Genomic DNA, 20,127 nt, shown 5'->3' on the forward strand with positions numbered 1-20,127 from the left:
CTTCGCTACTGCTACGAGCAGCTACCAAGGGTATGTGCAAACTGTGGCTTAGTAGGGCATGTTTGGTACAACTGCAAAAGAAGAGATCCAACAATCAACAATTACAAAGTCTTTCTGGAAAACTGCACAATAAACCATCCGGGTGACTAGTTACGAGTGGAGCACTGGCAAGATTCTCCCTTAAAGATTCCGACCTTCTCTTCGCAACTGCATGCTCTGGAACCTTGCAACACCAGACATGGAGACCATGGCTCCGATGAAGATGCTGAAGATGAAGACTGATGTCCCCATAAGTGCAGATGCCTTAACACATTCGACGAAGGTCACCAACACAACACAGCTGTGTTGAACACTCGGTTCGAGTCACACCCTCAACTTGGCTCGAACACCCAAGGCCAGATGGACTTGTTGCATGCACTAGCAAATGGAACGTTAGCTCGGACAAGTGTTGGCCATGCAAGCTCATCCAAGCCACGTGTGCTACATGCAGTGCCAACTAGTGAAGCTTCTTTTCGGCACGTTTCGGGAGGTGGCCACGTCTCTTACTATCTCATGAAATCTGGTCAACTCAGGGTCTACAATATGGCAACAGGAAAGAGAAAGCATGGACCTCCTTTCAAATACTTTGTAGATTCCAACTCAAAGCAACTAATGATAATAGATAAAGGGCAAATATCACAACTCCACTCAGGATTCCCGATGGATGGAAAAGAGCTCAACAATCCCACAATGGACCAGTTCCAAAGCTCTCTGATGAGCCCAAGAATTCCAACAGCAGCTTCTTATCAACATCAATCCACAATCCTGGATAATCTTGCATTGGACCAATACATGATTGATCTAATGGCTTTCAATTCTCACTGTAACAACCTCTCACTTATTCGGAACAACACGCCATATCTCCATTAGGTACCTCCCTTTCTCACTTTCAACATCCAATTTAAGATATATTATTTCTTTTATGAACCATTCTTTATCATGATCTTTCTGGCATGGAACATAAGAGGAGCAAATGGCTCCAAAAAGGTCAGACATCTCCAGAGTTTGAATGCCATTGAGAGACCTTACCTAATTTTTCTAAGTGAGACCAGAATGACTAAACAAAAAAGTGAGGATCTGACCAATAGCCTATACTTGCAAAACTCAGTGATTTCCGAGGCTCAAGGTCAATTTGGAGGCCTCCTATGTGATTGGTCAAACAATCTACAAATCGATGTTATATCAGTTAGTAGACACCTAATCCATTCGTAGTAAAGAATGCTCCACCATACCACCCATGGAATCTTCTACTGTTCTATGGCCATCCTCAGAAAAGCCACAGGAATCTCCTTTGGAAGCAAATTTCATCACTAATGGATCAAATGCAGCACCCTTGGCTCCTTCTAGGTGACCTTAATGATATTTACCAACTTCATGATAAAAAAAATTTCAGAAGTGCTCCTCCAAAACTGTCCAAATCCCTGCAAGAATTAATCTCAACTCACCAACTAGTGGACTTGGACTTCTCTGGTCCTCCTTATACATGGACAAATGGTCAAACGGGACACAATAAGGTTCTAAAAAGACTGGATAGAGCCCTAGCATCCACATACTAGGTAAGATTGTTCTCAAGTGCTGTTTTCTTCCATCTCCCAATCATTTCCTCAGACCATGCTCCAATCAAGCTAAACACTTCTCATATCCAATCAACCTTTATATCTCAATTCCACTTTCTCCCATTCTGGTCAGAACATCCAGAGTGCTCATTTGTCATTGAGGAAGCTTAGTCCAAGCCACTCCAAGGAAGCCAGAGTTACAGGGTGACACAAAAACTCAAAGAATAAAAAAAGACCCTGAAACAATGGAACAAAGAGAGTTTTGGAAACATCAGATATCATCTACAAAAGATAGCTCTCAAAATATCAAATTTTCAAATGTCATACAACTCTACTGAACAAATGGATGAGCTAAATTCTCTGAAGAACCAATATCACTACTGGCTCTAAAAAGAAAAACAATTGTGGAGACTAAAATCTAGAGAGCTCTGGCTTAGAGATGGAGACAAAAACACAAAATTCTTCCATCAATCAGCAAAACGAAAATACTTAAAGAATATAAACCTATGGCTACAAAAATTAGCTGGGACATGGGTGCATGAGAAAAAGAGCATCTCTAAACTTCTTCTACAATCCATACTACAAACAGGGGACATACCAAAAAATTTTGATACCAACTTCTTAAGTCATTTGTCACTCCCATGCCTAAAACCACATTAGATAGAATCCCTATTATAAGAGCCTACAATGGAGGAAATTCACAGCATAGTGCCACAACTACACCCGCACAAAGCTCCAGGCCCCAATGGCTTCAGCTTATTTTTATCAAAAGTACTGGAACTAAACAACACAAATCTAGTCTTCATACCAAAAATCAATGCTCCATCAAATGTGGCTCATTACAAGTCAATCAGTTTATGTGATGTCATCTACAAGATCATCTCTAAGTAGATGGTAAACAAGATGTAGTTGTTACTACAAGACCTCATATCACCAACCCAAGCGGGTTTTCTCAAAAATAGGCAAATAACAGATAACATACTCTTAGTGAAGGAAGTCACCCATCTCTTGAGGACACAAAAAAAAGAAAAAGGTTATGTGGCAGTCAAGATTGACATGTCAAAGACTTTTGACATAATGGGTTGGCAGTTTTGGGAAAAATAAATTTCCTAGCAAAATGGTGTAATCTCATAAATCAATGCATCTCCACCCTCACCTACTCTATTAAAATTGGAGGGGAAGCCTTTGAAAATTTCTCTCTGCGTAGAGGACTACAACAAGGAGATCCTCTGTCACCCTATCTCTTCATCACTAGCATGGAAGTTCTCAGCTGGCTTCTGAACCAAGCAAACATGAATGGAGAACTTAAAGGCATAAAACTGAGTAGAATTGGGCCTGAAATTATACATCTGCTATTTGCATATGATGTAGTTCTCTTTTGCCAAGTAGAAGTATCACAAGTTAAAACTCTGGCAGACACCCTCAAAACTTTCGAGTTACTATCTGATCAGAATATAAATCATGGAAGATCATCTATCATGTTTAGCAGCAAGACACCACCAAAAATTCATCTTTGCAGTCCTACAAGTCAGAAAACTTATGGTTGGCTCAAAATACTTGGGGTTAAAGATTGGTTGGTACAAAGGACAAAAAAATCTCCTCTCACCAAGAACTGGTAGAAAAAGTCAAATAAAAAGTAAACTTGTGGAGCTCAAAACTTCTCTCATAAGCTGGTAATACCACTTTAATAAAAATAGTGGCACAAGTAGTGCCAGTCTACCCTATGTTGACCACAGTATTGCCAAAAACAATTCATAACACACTAGAGAAACTCCTTCAGGACTACTGGTGGAGTAACTCGAATACAAAGAGAAAACACTCGATAGCTTGGTCAAAGTTATGCTCACCAAAAGACCAAGGAGGATTAGGACTCAGGAAACTCTATTAGATGAATAAAGCACTCTTTAGTAATAGGTATGGAGGCTGCTACAATCTCCAAATTCTCTTTGGAGCCAAGCTATCAAGGGAAAATACTTTCCAAGTACAAGCCTACTCAAAGCTAGAACAAAGCAAAACAACTCCTTCTAGTGGAACCAAGTTCAGAAAATTATTCCATAATTGAAGGAAAACATGCTATCGATAGAGGTCTTCACTGATCCTTGGGTTCCTACTTTAATAAGAAGAACCCCAATGCCAATCAGTAATGGCTCCTTACACCATATGGATCTTAGAGTAGCAAAATTACTAAATAGTGATTGTTCATGGAACCGACTGTCTCTTGAAGATAGATTGGAGGCTAGTCACATTCCACATGTCAAGGAAATAAATCCAAATCTCTACTTGGAGTTCGACACCCCAATATGGTTGAAAGCCTCAAAGGGAACCTTCTCTGTGAGCTCCATGTACAGAAATCTAACAGCATCCTTTGTTTCAGGATCCTTGGCCTTCTTCGATTGGAAGTTTCTATGGAAACAAAATCTCCTTCCATGAGTGAAAATCTTCATGTGGAAGTTCTTATGGGAAGGACTGTTAACCAAAGACAAGTGCTCTTCATGGCTGCAACCAGAAGAACTAACTTGCTCCTTCTGTTAGCAAACCAAAGAAACATTTAAACACCTATTTTTCACATGTCCTTTTGTGCGAGCAGTATGGCTTCAAAATCTCTTGGGCCTCAATCCAGACAAAATCAAAGAGAAACCACCCCATGAAATCATTCTGAGTTGGTTAAGGGCGATAAAAAGATTTTCAACTCCACCATGGTATCCATTGTTTTTTGTACAGTCAGCATAACTCTATATCTGATTTGGAGGGCTCGAAACAACCTAGTGTTTAAGAATACTCTGATGAGCTCCCTTGAACTACTGAACAACTTGCGAAGCTATTAACTTGACACCTCCATGCAAAACAACAATACATGTATTGCTGCTCCCTCTAGCTTGAATCTCACGCAAAATGTGTTACAGGTTAATGGATCTTTTGACCCTTTAACAGGAACTACAGGAAGAAGTTTCATCTTCAAACAAACAATAGGTTAAACCATTGTTGAAGGGAGGCCATGCTGGGCGGTTTCAAGCTATGATTTAGAGATAAAAGCTTTAATAGCGGGTCTTGAAGCAACTTCTACTTTAACTAACCATGACATATATATACAGTGACTTTGAGAAGTTAGTACATTTTCTGAGTAGCAAAGAAGCACCCTCTAAATGGATCGAGCAACTCCATTGGCCAAAGCTCAAAAAGCTTATATCACTTTTTGCTAAGACACTTTTTGTTCATGTAAATAGAAGCCTAAATAGAGCTGCTCATGCACTGACTTATTTTGCTTGTAAAGGACAAATGGTCATAAACTACAATCCTAGTCAGTTTGCTACTGTACAGATATCTGCAATGAAGTAATACAAGTGAAATTGCTCATTTTGTGAAAAAATAGAAAGGTATATATTCTGAAAGTGAAAACTATATGTGCTCTTTTAAGTACTAAGTGATGTAATTATCCTTTAGAAGAAAAGAATAATATTTTTAAATTATTTTAACATAAAACATATCAAAGTGTTTTTTCTTTAAAAATACAAAAGGATACACTTAGAACATTTTCCAAGATATAAATTAAAAAACATAAAATAATACATGTGAAAAATTGTAATATGTTCTATATATGTGGGGCTTATAAGCTTTGTAGTGGTTGGATTACTTGTTGAGATAATGTTAGGTCTAAAACCATTTAGTTGATAAGAAGTTATCGAACAGCATAATAGATGCATCTATATATAACATAAAAGCAAAATGCCGATTGGTGTGTATTTTCCAATTGGATTTTATTTTTATGAAACTTAAATAAAATCTTGTAATCTTTTTCTTTTCATGCTTTTAACCATTACCATTACAAATTTAATTAATTACAGTGATGCCATTGAATAAAATAACAATCATAACTTGTCCTTTTTCCTTTTCCTCTTTCATATTTGATACTAAACATATAATCATTTACAATGGTGCTACTCCTAATTATTTACAATGATGCCACTAAATTTCTACATTTTTTATATTTGTTAAAGATATGTTGGGTTGTGCCTTGTGATTCGTGCTTCCCTCTCTTGGGATACTTTAGGGGTCGGCCCAAGCCCACATAGGCCTGTGTCGTGCCACAGGGCGGATTGGTTCACAAGCCAAGTTTTAGGCCAGGCTGGGCCATGAATCGGACTAATCCATGTTTTTTAAAAAGTGAAAAAAATGAAAAATTAAACATAAATTAAAAACTAGATAAAAAATTAAAAGAAAGATCTTAAACTTTTTTTTATATGAATTTTGATGTATACAATTGTTTATATATGCAATAATAAAATGAATAATATAATAAAATTATAAATATTAATGTATTATGTAATTATTGTATATAATATACGGCCCGAGCCTGCATGGCCCTGTGCTGTACCACGAGCTGGGCTGATCCACGGGCCAAGTCTTAGGCCAGATCGGGCCACATGAATGGCTTGCCAATGATCCGTACGTGACAGCTACATGAATTGCTTGCCTTTCAAAAGAATGCTCTCAAATTTTCGGTTCTTGAATCAAATGAGCTCTTGTTCTCAACTCATGAAGAAATCAATAGGGGTGCAAATTTGGGCAGGTCCAACCCAAGCCCAAACCGACTCAGCCGACAATTCTACACGGTCTAGACTTAAATTTTAGGGCCCCAGGTTGGGCTTAAGCCCAGAATTTTGGGCCAGATCCAGGCCTAGTCCTTAGATAGCCCAAATCCAGTGCTAGTCTGGCCCTATCGTGTCCTAACCCAAGCCAGATTCACCTATGTATATACATAAATGCACTTCTTTTGATAAATTATACATATATGTATACATGGATATATATATATATATATATACATTTGTATTAATTTAATATGGTCTGATTGGCCCACCCGAATCTGACCTGGCCCCAAACCTAATCTGAGTGCCTTAAATTTCAACTCGGGCTGGGCCTGAATTAGACAATTCGGGCCTTAAAGCACAATTCTTAAGATTGGGCCTGGGTTGAACTTAAACTCATCTCAGCCCGCCCAACTTGTACCCCTAGAAACAATGCATCACCATTGATCAACTTGTGTTAGGCCGGGCTGGACCTGGTTGGCGTTTCTAGATCCAAGGTTGGGCCTGGGTTGGATTGCAACCCGATCCAATCCATCTGAGGTTTAACATGGTAACCCCACAAACGCGAGGGTACAAACAGTAAATTTTAGGAACGCAAGAGGTATTATTATAACCAGATGCGACAGGCAAGAGAAAAAGAAACCTTCGCAAGGGTTCCCTTCTCTCGCTCTGTCTTCTCTTCGATTTCCAGCCTAACCTCTCCCTCGTCTCTCCACATTTCTGTTCCAAGACTAGGTTTCGATGGCGTTGGCAGGACGCTTGAGATCGAGCCTCTCTCTCGCGCAAAGGATTCTTAGAGCTGAGCCCGTTTCGGCGCAGAGAGCCGCTCCTAGTTTTGCAACTTCAGAGGTTTTTCTTTTTCCCCTTTTTTACTTTTTCGAAGATTTCCTGTTTTGTTCGTTGGATCATGCGATTCCACGTTCTTGTGGTTGTGATTGAACTAAATTTCGTAGACTGGTCTATTGATTTAACCGATTTAAGATTATCGAAGAATAAAGACTTGACTTTCTATTCTCCTTTATAGTGTTAATTACAATTGTGTGATTCATTATTTTGGTTTCAATTCAAGTTTTTGTATTCTTTGGTAGTATTCTGTTAGAAACATCTGTCCAGAATCTGACGAGTTCTCCTTCTGAATCGGTGAATAAAAGTCTGAAGACGTTAATCTTTGTGTGGCATTAACAACCCGTTTATAAATATTCATTGGAATTTTTTATTACATTGTTGAAATTTAGGTTTCCTCTGCTGGGCATTTTGAGGAAACCCCTACATACAATGGTTTTAGTTTAGAAAATAATGGTTTAAATAGTTTGATTACATAGCGCTTTATGTTCATAGGATTTATTATCTTGTTTATTGAGCTCATCATATGCTTAACGTACGTGTAGGTATTTTATCTATTTTTTGATTGATAACAGTGAAGTCTTGTTAAATTGTGTCAAAAGAATATAAGTATTGTACACGATGAATATGCTTAGCACCCCTTAAACCTTAGGGTAGCCCTTCTTACCTAAAACCATGGTATAATTTTACAATCAGTTTTACCATAACTCCCGAGTTGGAGACTGTGTTTGCCTAGTCCATATGAATGGAGTTCCCCGGACAATCTTCTTCTCTCAGAACGTGTCTATGTTGCAATGTTCCTGGCCTGTGTGAGTTTCCTTGCACTACAATGTTGCTACGATTTAGAGACATACTCAATCTTAATCCTTCTCAGAGGCTAATAACTCAGCTCTAGTTGAATTATATCTCTAACTTGGGGGGGGGGGATAGAAATCAAGCATCCTCAACCGTACAACCAGTTACAATGTTATCTCTAAAAGACCCACAAATGCCTAGGTTGCTTGGATTTCCCATACTACATCGATGAATTGTAATTTCTTTTTTGATGTTTATAGATGGAAGACTCGAATTGATAGTGATCATATTCCTTTTAGCTATCCTGTCACTGTGTCATTCGAGGAGATAAGACTAAAAGGACTTCATGATTTTACATAGTCTACCACTTTCACCAATATGTTACCATTGAAATCTTCTTTGTTGTGGTTCTGTTATTTGAATGTTCTAGCACTTTCCTCTTTCTAAACAGCCCACAATACTGCTGCTCTCTTACATATCTGTAGAATCTGCTAGAGACAAAATGGCAGGAAATAGTAAGCACTTTCCATTGCACAATATGCAAATATGAGGACAAATATATCAGTTTGTAGTTTGGTCTTCTTCTTTGAAGGACCTCAAGCCCCCGCCTGAAAAGAAAAGGTCCCAACCGGATCAAGAGGCTAGTGTACCATTGGGTGATGATATATCAAAAACCAAAGTAGTATCAGCTCATTACAATATTTTTTAATACCTGTTAATCAGGTTTCTTTGTCTAGCTGTTATCTAACTATTGGATTCTCTGATTGCAGTTTCTGAGGAATTATGCGACTGCATCACAGCCAAAGGAATCAAAGACAAAGGTAGAATAGATTTGACGACATTCCTACTTAGTACTCACATGAATTGGTAATATCTGCAAAATGGAAGTGCTTTCATTACATAAAGTTTGTTACTTCATAGTGTGCCCGTGATGTGGTTATGTTGTAGAATTTAAGCATGATATAGAGTTTTACTTTGCTTTGAACACAACCCTTATGCTTTACTATTTAATTTAACCTGAATGAGTTATCTTTCACATCTTTTTTTACTGCTTGTGGGTACATTGGGTTTTCCTTCTTTTTTTTTTTTCCACAACTTGACTTGGTGATCTAGTGCCACATTTAGTTTTCAGCATTTTGTGATTTGTTACTGTGGAAGTGCAGAGTGGATTCTTTTCATGTCAGGAAAGCTTCGCTAAAGAAATATAAAGAAAATAAGTGCTAATTTTTTTTTTTTCTGGGTATTTTCACCTTACAACATAGAGGATTTTAGTTTTAAATTATAACTGTTTTATCTATGTTCCACATTGAAACTTTATTATAACGTTAGTTTTTTTTCCCCAGATCCCCAGATTTTCCAAAATTTCGATGTGGTTCCTGATCTGCTCTTTGTGCCACTGCCAGGAATCCCATTCCTCTCAAACTTAATGTTGGATATTCTTGTCCCTGAAATTCTTTCAGAACAGCCAGCCCATTTTATGAATTCAGTAAAAAGTCTCGGAGAAATGAGAAACCAGTCTAATCCAGTTTTCAAATGCAGAACTTATTTATTTATGACAAAATTGCAGAATTTATTTTGAGCCAGACACTGATTGATTGTAAGCTTGGTGGGGTACTATAGAAAAATTTCTTCCTCCAACATCTAAGTCAATTACCCCCTGAATTCCTATGGTCCTACATTTTGATATTGCACTTCAACTATATCCTGTACTTGTGATTTTAATACTTGCATTTGGCCCATTTATCACTGTCTAGTTGCAGAGTTCCTTTATTTTTTCAACAGCTTCTTTGTATGTTTATGTTGTTATCTGATTCTTATGGGTTTCTGTTTTGGTTCTTTGGAACACTTCAGGTGCCTCTTGCTATGTTTGGAGTTTCCGGAAACTATGCGTCTGCCTTGTACCTCTCAGCAGTAAAAGCTAATTCATTGGACAAGGTTGAGTCTGAGATTCTTGACCTTGTGGAAGCTTCCAAGAAAAGTCCTACGTTTTCTCAGTTCATAAAGGATTTATCAGTGCCTGCAGAGACAAGAGTAAAGGCAATAAATGAAATTTGTGCTGAAGCTAAAGTTTCAGATATCACAAAAAATTTTCTGGGTATGTTTAATTCACTCGTAAAAAATCTAGAAATTGTTCTTATAAAACCTGAGGATGAAACATGTATGTCTACGATTAGGTTTTTGTATGGAGAACTCTTTTCTAAACATGCCTTCATATGCAGAAATGCAGAGAGATCTATGGATATTTTGATAAGGGACCAATACACTTGTGTTGGATCTGTATTCTTGCAGTCATTTACGAATTTAATTTCTTGTTATTTACATTTGAGTTGGTTACATCCATTATTATTTATTTTCCTTTTCAATATGCAATTGCTTAATTTTCTGCAGCAACTTTTTAATGCTTAAAATGTGCTTTCATGAAACATTGATATTTTGCACATTTTTTCCTTTTAGATGTTTACTCTTTCTTTCTAAAATTCAATTTTTATTTTGCAAACATCCATTTACATACTTAATTTGCACCTATTTTTTTCAATGTAGAAAAATTTCCTGTTCTCTTTGATAGCCAATTTCTTCCACATATTTCTTAATTTCTTTGGTAAAACTTATTATTCATTGGAGTAGAATTTGTCTTGTACTAGTTTGAACATTGAAAATCTATATTTAATGGTTGGTGTTTTATTTGATCTGTTTGTGTCTTGCCTTATCTTGGAAGCACAATTTATGAATACCTTGCTCATATTTCTTTCATATTTGACTATCCATGTTTATTTTGGTTTTATTTGAACCAGCTGTTTTGGCTGAGAATGGAAGGTTAAAGCACATCGAGAATATTGCAAAGAGATTTGTGGAATTGACCATGGCACATAGAAAAGAAGTGAGAGCCATTGTGACGACTGTCATTGTAAGCCCTACTCCCTGTGATGTCTATCTTGCACCGTAATAAAAAAAGATATTGCTTCATAATAGTAGCATGGTTACAAAATTTACCACCTACATGCCTAGCTGGATTTAGGTGCTAGGTTCAGTATGCTTGTTCTGGGGCCAGTTTCCAATCTTAAATTGCCAATATGTGCATACTCAGGTCTCTTCTTGTGGTTCTTTCAAATGACTGAAATGAAACATTTTCTTATTATGCTCATGTATTGTTATTACAGGAAACACTCATGCATCTGTTTTTTTTTTTTTTTTGATTGGTACAATCTTGTGTCTGTAATGTTTATTTCCTTAGACAGCTAGGCAAAGTGGTTGACTGGTCACTGGCTTTACATTATAGGTGAAGTAGCTGCCAAATGAAGTAAGAAATCCAGTAGTCTCTCTTATTGTAGGCATGTGCTTATGTGGTTTTACATAGATAATCCAATCAGCTCCTTCTCTGATAAATTTCCATTTAATTTTTTTTTTTGATTGGAAACGGTAACTTCATTGCTGTAAAATTAAGATACAATTGTCAACTCCTAAGATAGGAGTTGGGCCCAAGTAATTCGAATTACAGAACTGCCTAGAACAAACTTTCCCTCACTGTCCCTTGTTTGGCTAAGGTATCAGCCAGACTACTAGCTGATCTTCTTTTCAACTTGAAGCCTGCATCAAGCTCCCTTGTTATATTGAGAATTTCCTGTATGGGCTGTTGATACATCCATGCTCCCAACTTGCCTGATTGCAGCCAGTCCATTAACAATTTAGAATCTCCTTCTATCTCCACTTGGTGTAATCCCAATTGCTTGGCATATTTTACACCTTGAAGCAGAGCCATCACTTCTGCTCGCAATGAGTCTCCCACCCTTATTGGCCAGAAAACATAGCAACAATTCTCCCATCTCCATCTCTGAATACTCTCCCTATACCTGAAGGCCTTGGGAATTTTCATTTAAAATTTGACATTCTTGATGAGTTGTACCTGCTGTAATGTTCTAAAATGTGGAGGCATGAGTGAGGCACTATGATCTTCTAACTTGTGAGGCATGAGCCTCAAGGTAGGAGTTGTACCTTAGGGTATGTGCCTTGCCCAGGTCCTAGGTGTACCCCTTTCAAGCCTTGCGCCTCAGCCTAGGTGTGCGCCTTTTTAAAATTCTGTGCTTTTTGTTTTTCTTTTTGAGCCTAACGGCTGGGCCAGGGTTTCTGTACGCGTATTCAAATGAACTTAAATTTTAAAATAAATGTTTTAAAAAACCTATTATCTAAAATTAAAATACATTTTAGGGTATGTGCCTTGCCCAGGTCCTAGGTGTACCCCTTTCAAGCCTTGTGCCTCAGCCTAGGTGTGCGCTTTTTTAAAATTCTGTGCTTTTTGTTTTTCTTTTTGAGCCTAATGACTGGGCCAGGGTTTCTGTACGCGTATTCAAATGAACTTAAATTTTAAAATAAATGTTTTAAAAAACCTATTATCTAAAATTAAAATACATAAACATAACATGTAAAGCGTATTCAAATGAAAATTTAAAAATAAAAGCAAATGTATAAAGCATTTTCAAGCATGTAAGACCCACAATCTCTTTTTTTCCTCAATTGCATTACTTCAAGTAGCTAATGTGATGTAAAGCATATTGCATTCTTGATTCTATGCAATATGTTAGGGTCTTAAGTTCTTATTTCTCATATAAGAGTTAATGATTTTATAACTTTAATTGCCTTTTAAGAATTTATTTTTTATTAACATTATGTTTAATATTTTTGTATTTTTTAAAATTTTTTGGCATTTTTTCTTGAATTTTCTGACATTTTTTTTTTATTTTTTAGCATTTTGTTTTGTAATTTTGTGCCTTGCTTCTAAAAGGCGTGCACCTTGCCTTGTGCCTTGCAGGCCCTTGCACACTGATAAAATCTCATTGTTTCAAGAAAAAACATGAGGTAAATTGAGAATAACTGCAGAACCATGTCTTAAAGGATTAATTTTATAAAAAATGCATAGTAAGAGCCTTCTCAGAAATCTATTTGAACAATTATGAAGTACTTTATGAAAATCAAAACCTAAACTTAGTGTTATAAAACCTAAGTACTCACAAAAATGAAAAATATATACCTGGAAGTCTTGGAATTGATCTTTAACTCATTCTTTTGATGAGTACTTTGTTTCTTTTAATGCACGGAAAACATTTACTTGACATAGAACATTTCAAAATGTTTAGTATGTGCATCATGCTCAGTGTTGCATGGACATAGACATGAAAATTATAATCTGATGAATCTGATTGAGCAAGACGAAAAAAAAAAAGGATTCATATACACATCCATAGAAAAGTATAAACTATTAACATGGTTCATAATTTTTTTTTTTTGAATTTTAACATTGTATGCCTTTAAATAAAAGGTACTTAATCTTTGTTATTTAGTAATGATTTCTAAAAAATGACATTTATTATATCTATTAGCTATTCATTTATGTCAAATTGGCAAGTAGCTAAAGGAAAATGTTATGTTTGAAGTGCTCATCAAGAATCCATAGTGTCAGAATGTGATCCGTGTCTGACAAGGACAGTTCATCCACTTAGGAGAGAGTCCATGCAAGCATCACTATTTATGCTTTTAAGCTTATTAAGCCTTCTCTTAAGGTGTGTGCCTCCCATGCCTTCTAAAACAGTGGCCTACAGTTCTCTATTGTTTAAAAGATAAATTATGTCGCCTGATCAACCTTGGAGCATATGAAGCCTCTTATGTGTTTCTGTAATTGGCTGTTCTAGATCTTTTTCGTCATTTGTCTTTTTGGCCTTTGGAAGACATGTTCAATTTTCTACTTGAGGGACCATTGCTTGGTGTAGTTGTAAAACCCCAGGCTGACAAAAATGAGCATACGGGTTTGAATCTGAGAGTGGTCATTTCATGCAAATTTTCTACTTGAGGGACCATTGCTTGGTGTAGTTGTAAAGCCCCAGGCTGACAAAAGTGAGCATACGGGTTTGCATCTGAGAGTGGTCATTTCATGCAAAAAATATTGGACAGTCCAGACTAGCATTGGGTAATGGACTTTTGGGTCTTTTTCTTTTTACATATGCCAAGTTCAATCCTCACAGAATGTAGAAGTTGGTTACTGATTGCTTTATGGGACTTTTTAGTTGTAATTGTCTTTTATTTTTTTGGTGAAAAGTTGAAGATTTTTCTTTGGTCCTTGTTTATTGTTTTTCGATTATTATCTTATGTGTCATGGTGCTAGTTAGTTGCAAATCATTTTAAAGCTATCTTCTCAGTTGGTTAACTCTTTTCCTACAGCCCCTTCCCCCGCAAGAGGAGAAAGAACTGAAGGAGACACTGCAGGATATTATTGGGCAGGGGAAGACAGTGAAGCTGGAACAGAAGGTACATACTGCATATGGAATGGTGTCTTTCTCTTTTTTTTGAGGCTCATTTATTCCCTGTACAGCTGAATGTGTGTGTTTGTGGCAATTTTCATGATAATTAATGAAATGTTTCAGTTACTGATAAAAAAAGCTCCTCTAAACTGCAAGAACTTAGCAGCAATCATGTGAGGAATATTGGTTTAAGCAATGAAGAATAATCACTCATTAACATAAGCTATGGAGGAAAGACGATAAAACTCCTTCCACTGTAAGGAAACCAACTTGGGCTTTATTGAGATTCTGAATTTCTGATGATAATGCCAAAATTGTGTATACAAAATATAGTCCAAAAAATATATAGAACATCTTAGAGTAGCACTAGGACTTCTATTTAGACCATAACCCCTACCAGAAGATACTTGAAATTACTAAAATATGAAGTCATGATTTGCTATAAATAGTTACTAGGGGAATCTAATATAAATATATTAAGGGCATGGGCCTCCTCACTCTAACTGAAATTATGTTGTTTCCTAACTCAAGTTGGAAAGTTAATTCATATCTTTAATAGAAGGATAAATCTATGATGAATACCACCTGATTGGTTACCACTTAAATGATACTGGTTGATTGGTTATAAGATTTCCAGTATCATGTATTGGTATCAGTCAAAACCTTAACAAAAAATCAAATCATAGTTTTACAACTCTAATAAAAAACCCAGCATAAGGGCTTTAAATATGTTACATTGGCATGGGATCCATTCTTCTAGATAAAGTGGGTTATTCATCACAAATCAAATCTAATTTATTGTCCTAAATCAAATAAATAAATAAACTCAGCCTAAATGTTTCAATATTTATTGCCTAAATAGTGAATCTCAAAAGAAAATGATAAGTCTGAAATTCATCCAATAAATGATAAGTCTGAAAGTTGCTATAAATAGTAATTTAGTCTTTTACTGTGAATTGTTAATTTGTAGAAAACTTAACCTGGACGTCTCACACTCCCATTTGATACCAAAATTTAACAATCGAATTCCCAAATATACCCTTACACAATGGTTCTTTAAAGAAAAAACAAAAAATTGGACACCACTCTCTCAACTAAGATTCTCTACCAATGATGCTACACCCTTGGACAAGTCAAAGTGTGGGGTCCACTTGAATATTGACCAAAATCTGCAGCTTACATTTTCCAGCAATTGAAAGTCCACTTGATGTAGGCCTTTATCTGATTAGCCTAAGATTTTAAGGGCTCCTTCTATATAATTCATCTCAATCCAAGGGTTGGTTTGAGAGATTGAATCTCCAAAATCTGCCCAGATGTTGAGTTACTGCATCCAAGTTTTCTTCGTCTTCTTTTATTTTATTTTTTCTTTTGGAGACTTTGTGATCACTTTCTTAAACCCATCTGGCATCACATTGATACTAGATTGTCATGACTGGGGATTTTGTGGTTATACTAGAGAGGTGAATCAGTGCTCTGATGGTCACTTTCTATTCAAGTTTTCTGGAGACCAATCTGGAGGCGCTCTTTTAGACAAAAATTGTACTCGGTTATCCAGATAGTTGGAAATAACAATGCTAAATTTATCATGAGAATACAGAGGTGACAAACAAACAAACACATGCAATTAGTTGAGTCTGAATCTGCAGACAACAAACACATTACTGGCCACGTTCACCACCCACATTGGGAAGGGCGGTACAGTGGCTGAAATCTTTGGAAATGTTCACAGATTACACTGTGGATGACATGTTGAGGAGGTGGGGTGAAATTGCAAGTTGCACGCAAATCAAGTCAGTAATGAGTGTGGCTTGGACCCCCCCACCTAGTGGATTCTTGAAATTATACTTTGATGGATGCAGTAGGGGAAACCCGGGACAATCGGGGATCGGGGGTGTTTTTAGAGATGATAATGGGGTCATCTCTGCTATGTTCTCAGGTCCAATTGGAGTGGGTGACTCCCTTAGAGCTGAGATATGTGCAGTTATGGAAGGAGCCCGGAAAGCTAAGGAATTGAACATCAAGAAACTTATAATTGAAGGGGATTCAGAGGTGGTGATAGGGTGGCTGACTAAAGATCAAAATGATATATGGAAGTATAATAATGAGAAGAGGAAATTCAAATGGCTGGTGCGGGAGATGGAAGTTAAGACGTGTTGGATTAAAAGGTCAGCTAATTCCCTAGCTGACGGTTTAGCAAAACAAGGGGCAGAAATGGATTCTTTGTTTTGGGCTAAGCTGTAACGTTAGTGTATTTGTATCCTTGTATTTTCTTTTTTCCTTTCTTGAAGTTCTTTATGACTCTTGGAAGATAAGTGTGTTTGTCTTCCACTTGTAAATTTTCTACTGATGAATTAATGAAAGTGTTATTGATCAAAAAAAAAATATTGGTGATATTACAAGGAATGTTCCCAATGTGTGGCAGAGTGAACGTGGCTAGTAGAAGTCATTAGTTACATCCTGGTTTCTCAAGGACTCTGGTGTCAAACCAATTTATAGTAGTAGTATAACCATTGATTTTTCTCGAGATTTTTGCACATTAATACTGTATTTTGATGTAATTTTTTTTCTCGTGGATTTGTTTTACTCTATTGCCCTCTACTATATGGCACGTTAAATGTTACTCATCGCTCTTGACTCTTCATTTCTGTGTTTGTTTCCCACCTCCATGAAAACACAGACATTGCTTGCCAATTTCATGTTCGTTCTTTTTGTTTACAGCTGAAACAAACATGATTCTAACACTAAATATCTGCCAGATTGATCCTAGCATTCTTGGTGGACTGGTCGTGGAATTTGGTCAAAAGGTTTTCGACATGTCGATAAAGACCAGGGCAAGGCAGATGGAGCGGTTCCTACGGGAACCTATCAACTTCGACAGCCTCTGAAACCCTCATTTGTTATGCTGATGCAACCAGGAGTTTTTCAGTTTCTCTTGTTTTTAGGCCCGAATTGATCATCTCCTTCCTTTCTTGGAGGTGGGCTCTCCATTTCTTTAAAAATAAAAGCTACAAAAAGGGGCTATTAATATTGTGTCATTTCCGTATGGGGGACAAGTCCTACTGAACCTTTTCTTTTACTCCAGATTTTTTAGAAAATTTGTTTGATGGATTATTTTGCGTTCATCGGTTCAGCCAAAGAACGGGTGCATATCTATCCTTCTTTTGGGAGGGAGACATTGTTTGTAGTGGTAAAATCTTGAGCTGACAAGTGTGTGTGGGACAATGCTGATTTGTGTCCGCTGACAGTTGATAGAAATAAAGAGAAAACGAAGGTTAGGCACCAATCTAGTCTACCTCTCCCAACACTCCAGATAGCTTGGGGCCTGGGGCCAACATTGGGCATTAATTATTCTGTTTTTCTTTTCTTGGGGGTTATGATACAACCATCGACTGATATGGACCTACGGCCAATACGTAATATAAATAGAATTTTAAAGTTCAGTATACCTTTATATTTATGCGTATTAGTTTATAGGGTTCGACTATGATACCCAAATGATACATCTGAATAACTTGTAACCAATGAACGGGTAAACGTGTCTTTCTGGCCTCATGGATTTTGTCTTAATTCATAATAATTGGTATATTGTAAGCAATTTATATAACTTAAGTAAATTTAGAAATTGTAATGGGTTTACATTCTTTTTGCATGCAAATGTGAATTATCATTGTTCATGTATTATTTTGCACGAATTGTTAAAAGCAAGCCTTTTTATTTTTTTTCAAGTGTTTATATTTTATTTATATTCGATTTTATTTGGTGAAATTTTTAGCCAATTGAGCCTTTCATTTGTGTTATTGATATATTGTCAATATTTATGTGGGCTTTTCTATTGCATCCATGACCATGCGTCTTAATTATTTCACTGTACCATAGGCTCGGTTTGGAAAGAGTGCTCCCAATGATGTAACTTCATATTAAGAAAAGAAGTTTGTGAAGTGTAAATACAAGGCTTAAAAAAAATGCTGTATACAAAGTTTTGCACTGAACATATTTGTATTTACACTTTCGAACTCAGCCTTTTTGTGTTTTATGAGCTCCTATTACACTGGTAACATGGGTCGGTTGGTAATCGGAGCTGACTTTTGCTATGACGTGGTAACCATGATCGACGGTTTTGATAAGATGTGTTATTTATATCTCCATAGCTATGCATTAAAGGCATTGATTTCACAATCTTAGGTTTCGTTTAGTACCAATGCTATTTCTACATGAAACATTTTGGGTTGATCAATACATATTGTTGAAAGATATATATTGCCACATCACATCACATGTAAGGATTGCCTCAACTAGAATGATTAAACTTCACCCCCTTGAGACAAGAGACACCAATTTGATGTTTATAGTAACAACCTTGGGCGGATGTGGTTTTAAGGTATTGCAGAGAATCAGATTGGGCATAGAACCAGGGAATGAAGAGGTTCATGGGTTAGAGGTTCAACTGGGGTCGAATTAGAGGTTGAACTGTGATGTTGTGGTATATATGTATATATACCATGGGTCATATAAATACTATAGATAATATATTTTACAACTTTTAATATTTCTAAATATAATGGATGGATGACAAAATTTTTAATTTTTAAAGCAAATGATTAGGGTTCAGGTTTCTTAATTTATATATTTTTTAAATATGTGTAATAAAGTAATATATACAATAAATAATGATTAAATAACGCAAGTATGAGGTAGACTAATGGTAATTCATAATTGCGCAATACATGAAAATAAGAGGTCATGGGTTTAAGTCTTGTCAAACACGTTTTAAAATTTCAATTATTTAATTTAATGATCTGGGTGGTTTCATGAAACTGGTTCACCAGTTTTTTGGTTAATTGGCTGACAGCTGGTTTTCATTGGATTTTTAATGAAAATGGATATTGGAATGTGACCAAACCATCTAGGGCCCTGAGGATAATTCAACCAATCCGACGGGCTAGTTTGGTCTGGTTTCCTAAACATTAAATAACAATTGTGTATCAATTTGTGTTGATCAAACCAAAATGTTTCATGTAGACATATCAATGATACTAAACACTATATGTCTAAACCTAAAACCATGTTGTAGCAAATGGTAATTATTGACAACACATGAACTAATGAAATCTATTGGGCATGCAGAGTTCTAGTCTTTTTCCTTATGCATTAAATACTAGGGATGAGCATGGGCCGGTTCGGTTTGGTTCCATGGTAAAACCTGGAACCTACCTTGTAGGGGTCGGTTTCAAGTTTTTGGAACTGAAACCTACCCTGTGAAGGTTGGTTCTAGGGTCATTTCTGGCCTTAGTGGTTCTGAGGTCGATTCCAGGGTCTACCCCATGAAACTTGTACTTTTTTAACTCTCCCCCCTTCACAAAAAAAAAAAAAAAATGCATGTTCTTTAAAAACTTGATTTTTAATAAATATAATATATAGTTCAAAACTTATATACTCTTTATTGATTAAATTGGATAACATAATGTGTAGATTATCATTATATGGTTAAAAACTTAAAAAATAAATTTAAATTTTATAAATATTAACTTTTATACTACTTATTGTACACATTCAAAAATTAAAATGAAAACAAATGATCAAATCACTTAAGTAACTCAATGGTCAAGTGAGACAATGGCCTTTATAACCATGAATGCTTGGGTTCAAATCTTCACATTCCCAAAGGTATTCTAGGGTTTATTTAAAGGAAAGTTTGGTTCCAAGGCAAGTTCCAATAAGGTCAACTCCACCAAGGCTGGTTCATTGGGTCGGTTTGGGTAAGATAAATCCCTAGACCCCAGAATTGGCCTGGGTGGGGGTTGGTTCCAAGAATTTAGAACCAAGCCCTACCCTTGTAACATATTGGGTAGGGTTGGTCCAAGGCTAGTTCAAGGTTGGTTCCATTTTGTTCAAGGTAGAACCTACCCTTTGCTCACCCCTATTAAATACTATTAATCCGGTTCATGGGCTAGGCTTCGGTTGATCTTTTTATCAAAATTTGAATGGGCTCCACCTGAAGCTTGAGCTTGAAGCAATGAAATG

At 36.4% G+C, this 20,127-nt stretch overlaps 1 protein-coding gene across 2 annotated transcripts; it reads left to right on the plus strand.

Moving 5' to 3' along the window:
- The first annotated feature begins 6,755 nt into the window (after nt 1-6,755).
- LOC104613014 (ATP synthase subunit O, mitochondrial-like) lies at nt 6,756-17,328 on the plus strand. 2 transcript variants are annotated; one of them, XM_010280696.3, is made up of 6 exons: nt 6,756-7,030; nt 8,590-8,640; nt 9,671-9,914; nt 10,612-10,724; nt 14,027-14,113; nt 16,863-17,328. In XM_010280696.3, the coding sequence occupies exons 1-6, from the start codon at nt 6,923-6,925 to the stop codon at nt 16,989-16,991; spliced, it is 732 nt and encodes a 243-aa protein (XP_010278998.1). In that variant the 5' UTR covers nt 6,756-6,922; the 3' UTR covers nt 16,992-17,328. The 2 variants fall into 2 exon arrangements, with proteins under 2 accessions (XP_010278998.1, XP_088754506.1); XM_088898380.1 differs by having other exon boundaries at nt 6,793-7,030; nt 16,825-16,999.
- The last annotated feature ends 2,799 nt before the right edge of the window (nt 17,329-20,127 follow it).

This window comes from Nelumbo nucifera, chromosome 2 (assembly GCF_055504915.1).
Source record: "Nelumbo nucifera cultivar China Antique chromosome 2, China Antique-T2T, whole genome shotgun sequence".
NCBI classification, from domain to species: Eukaryota; Viridiplantae; Streptophyta; class Magnoliopsida; order Proteales; family Nelumbonaceae; genus Nelumbo; species Nelumbo nucifera.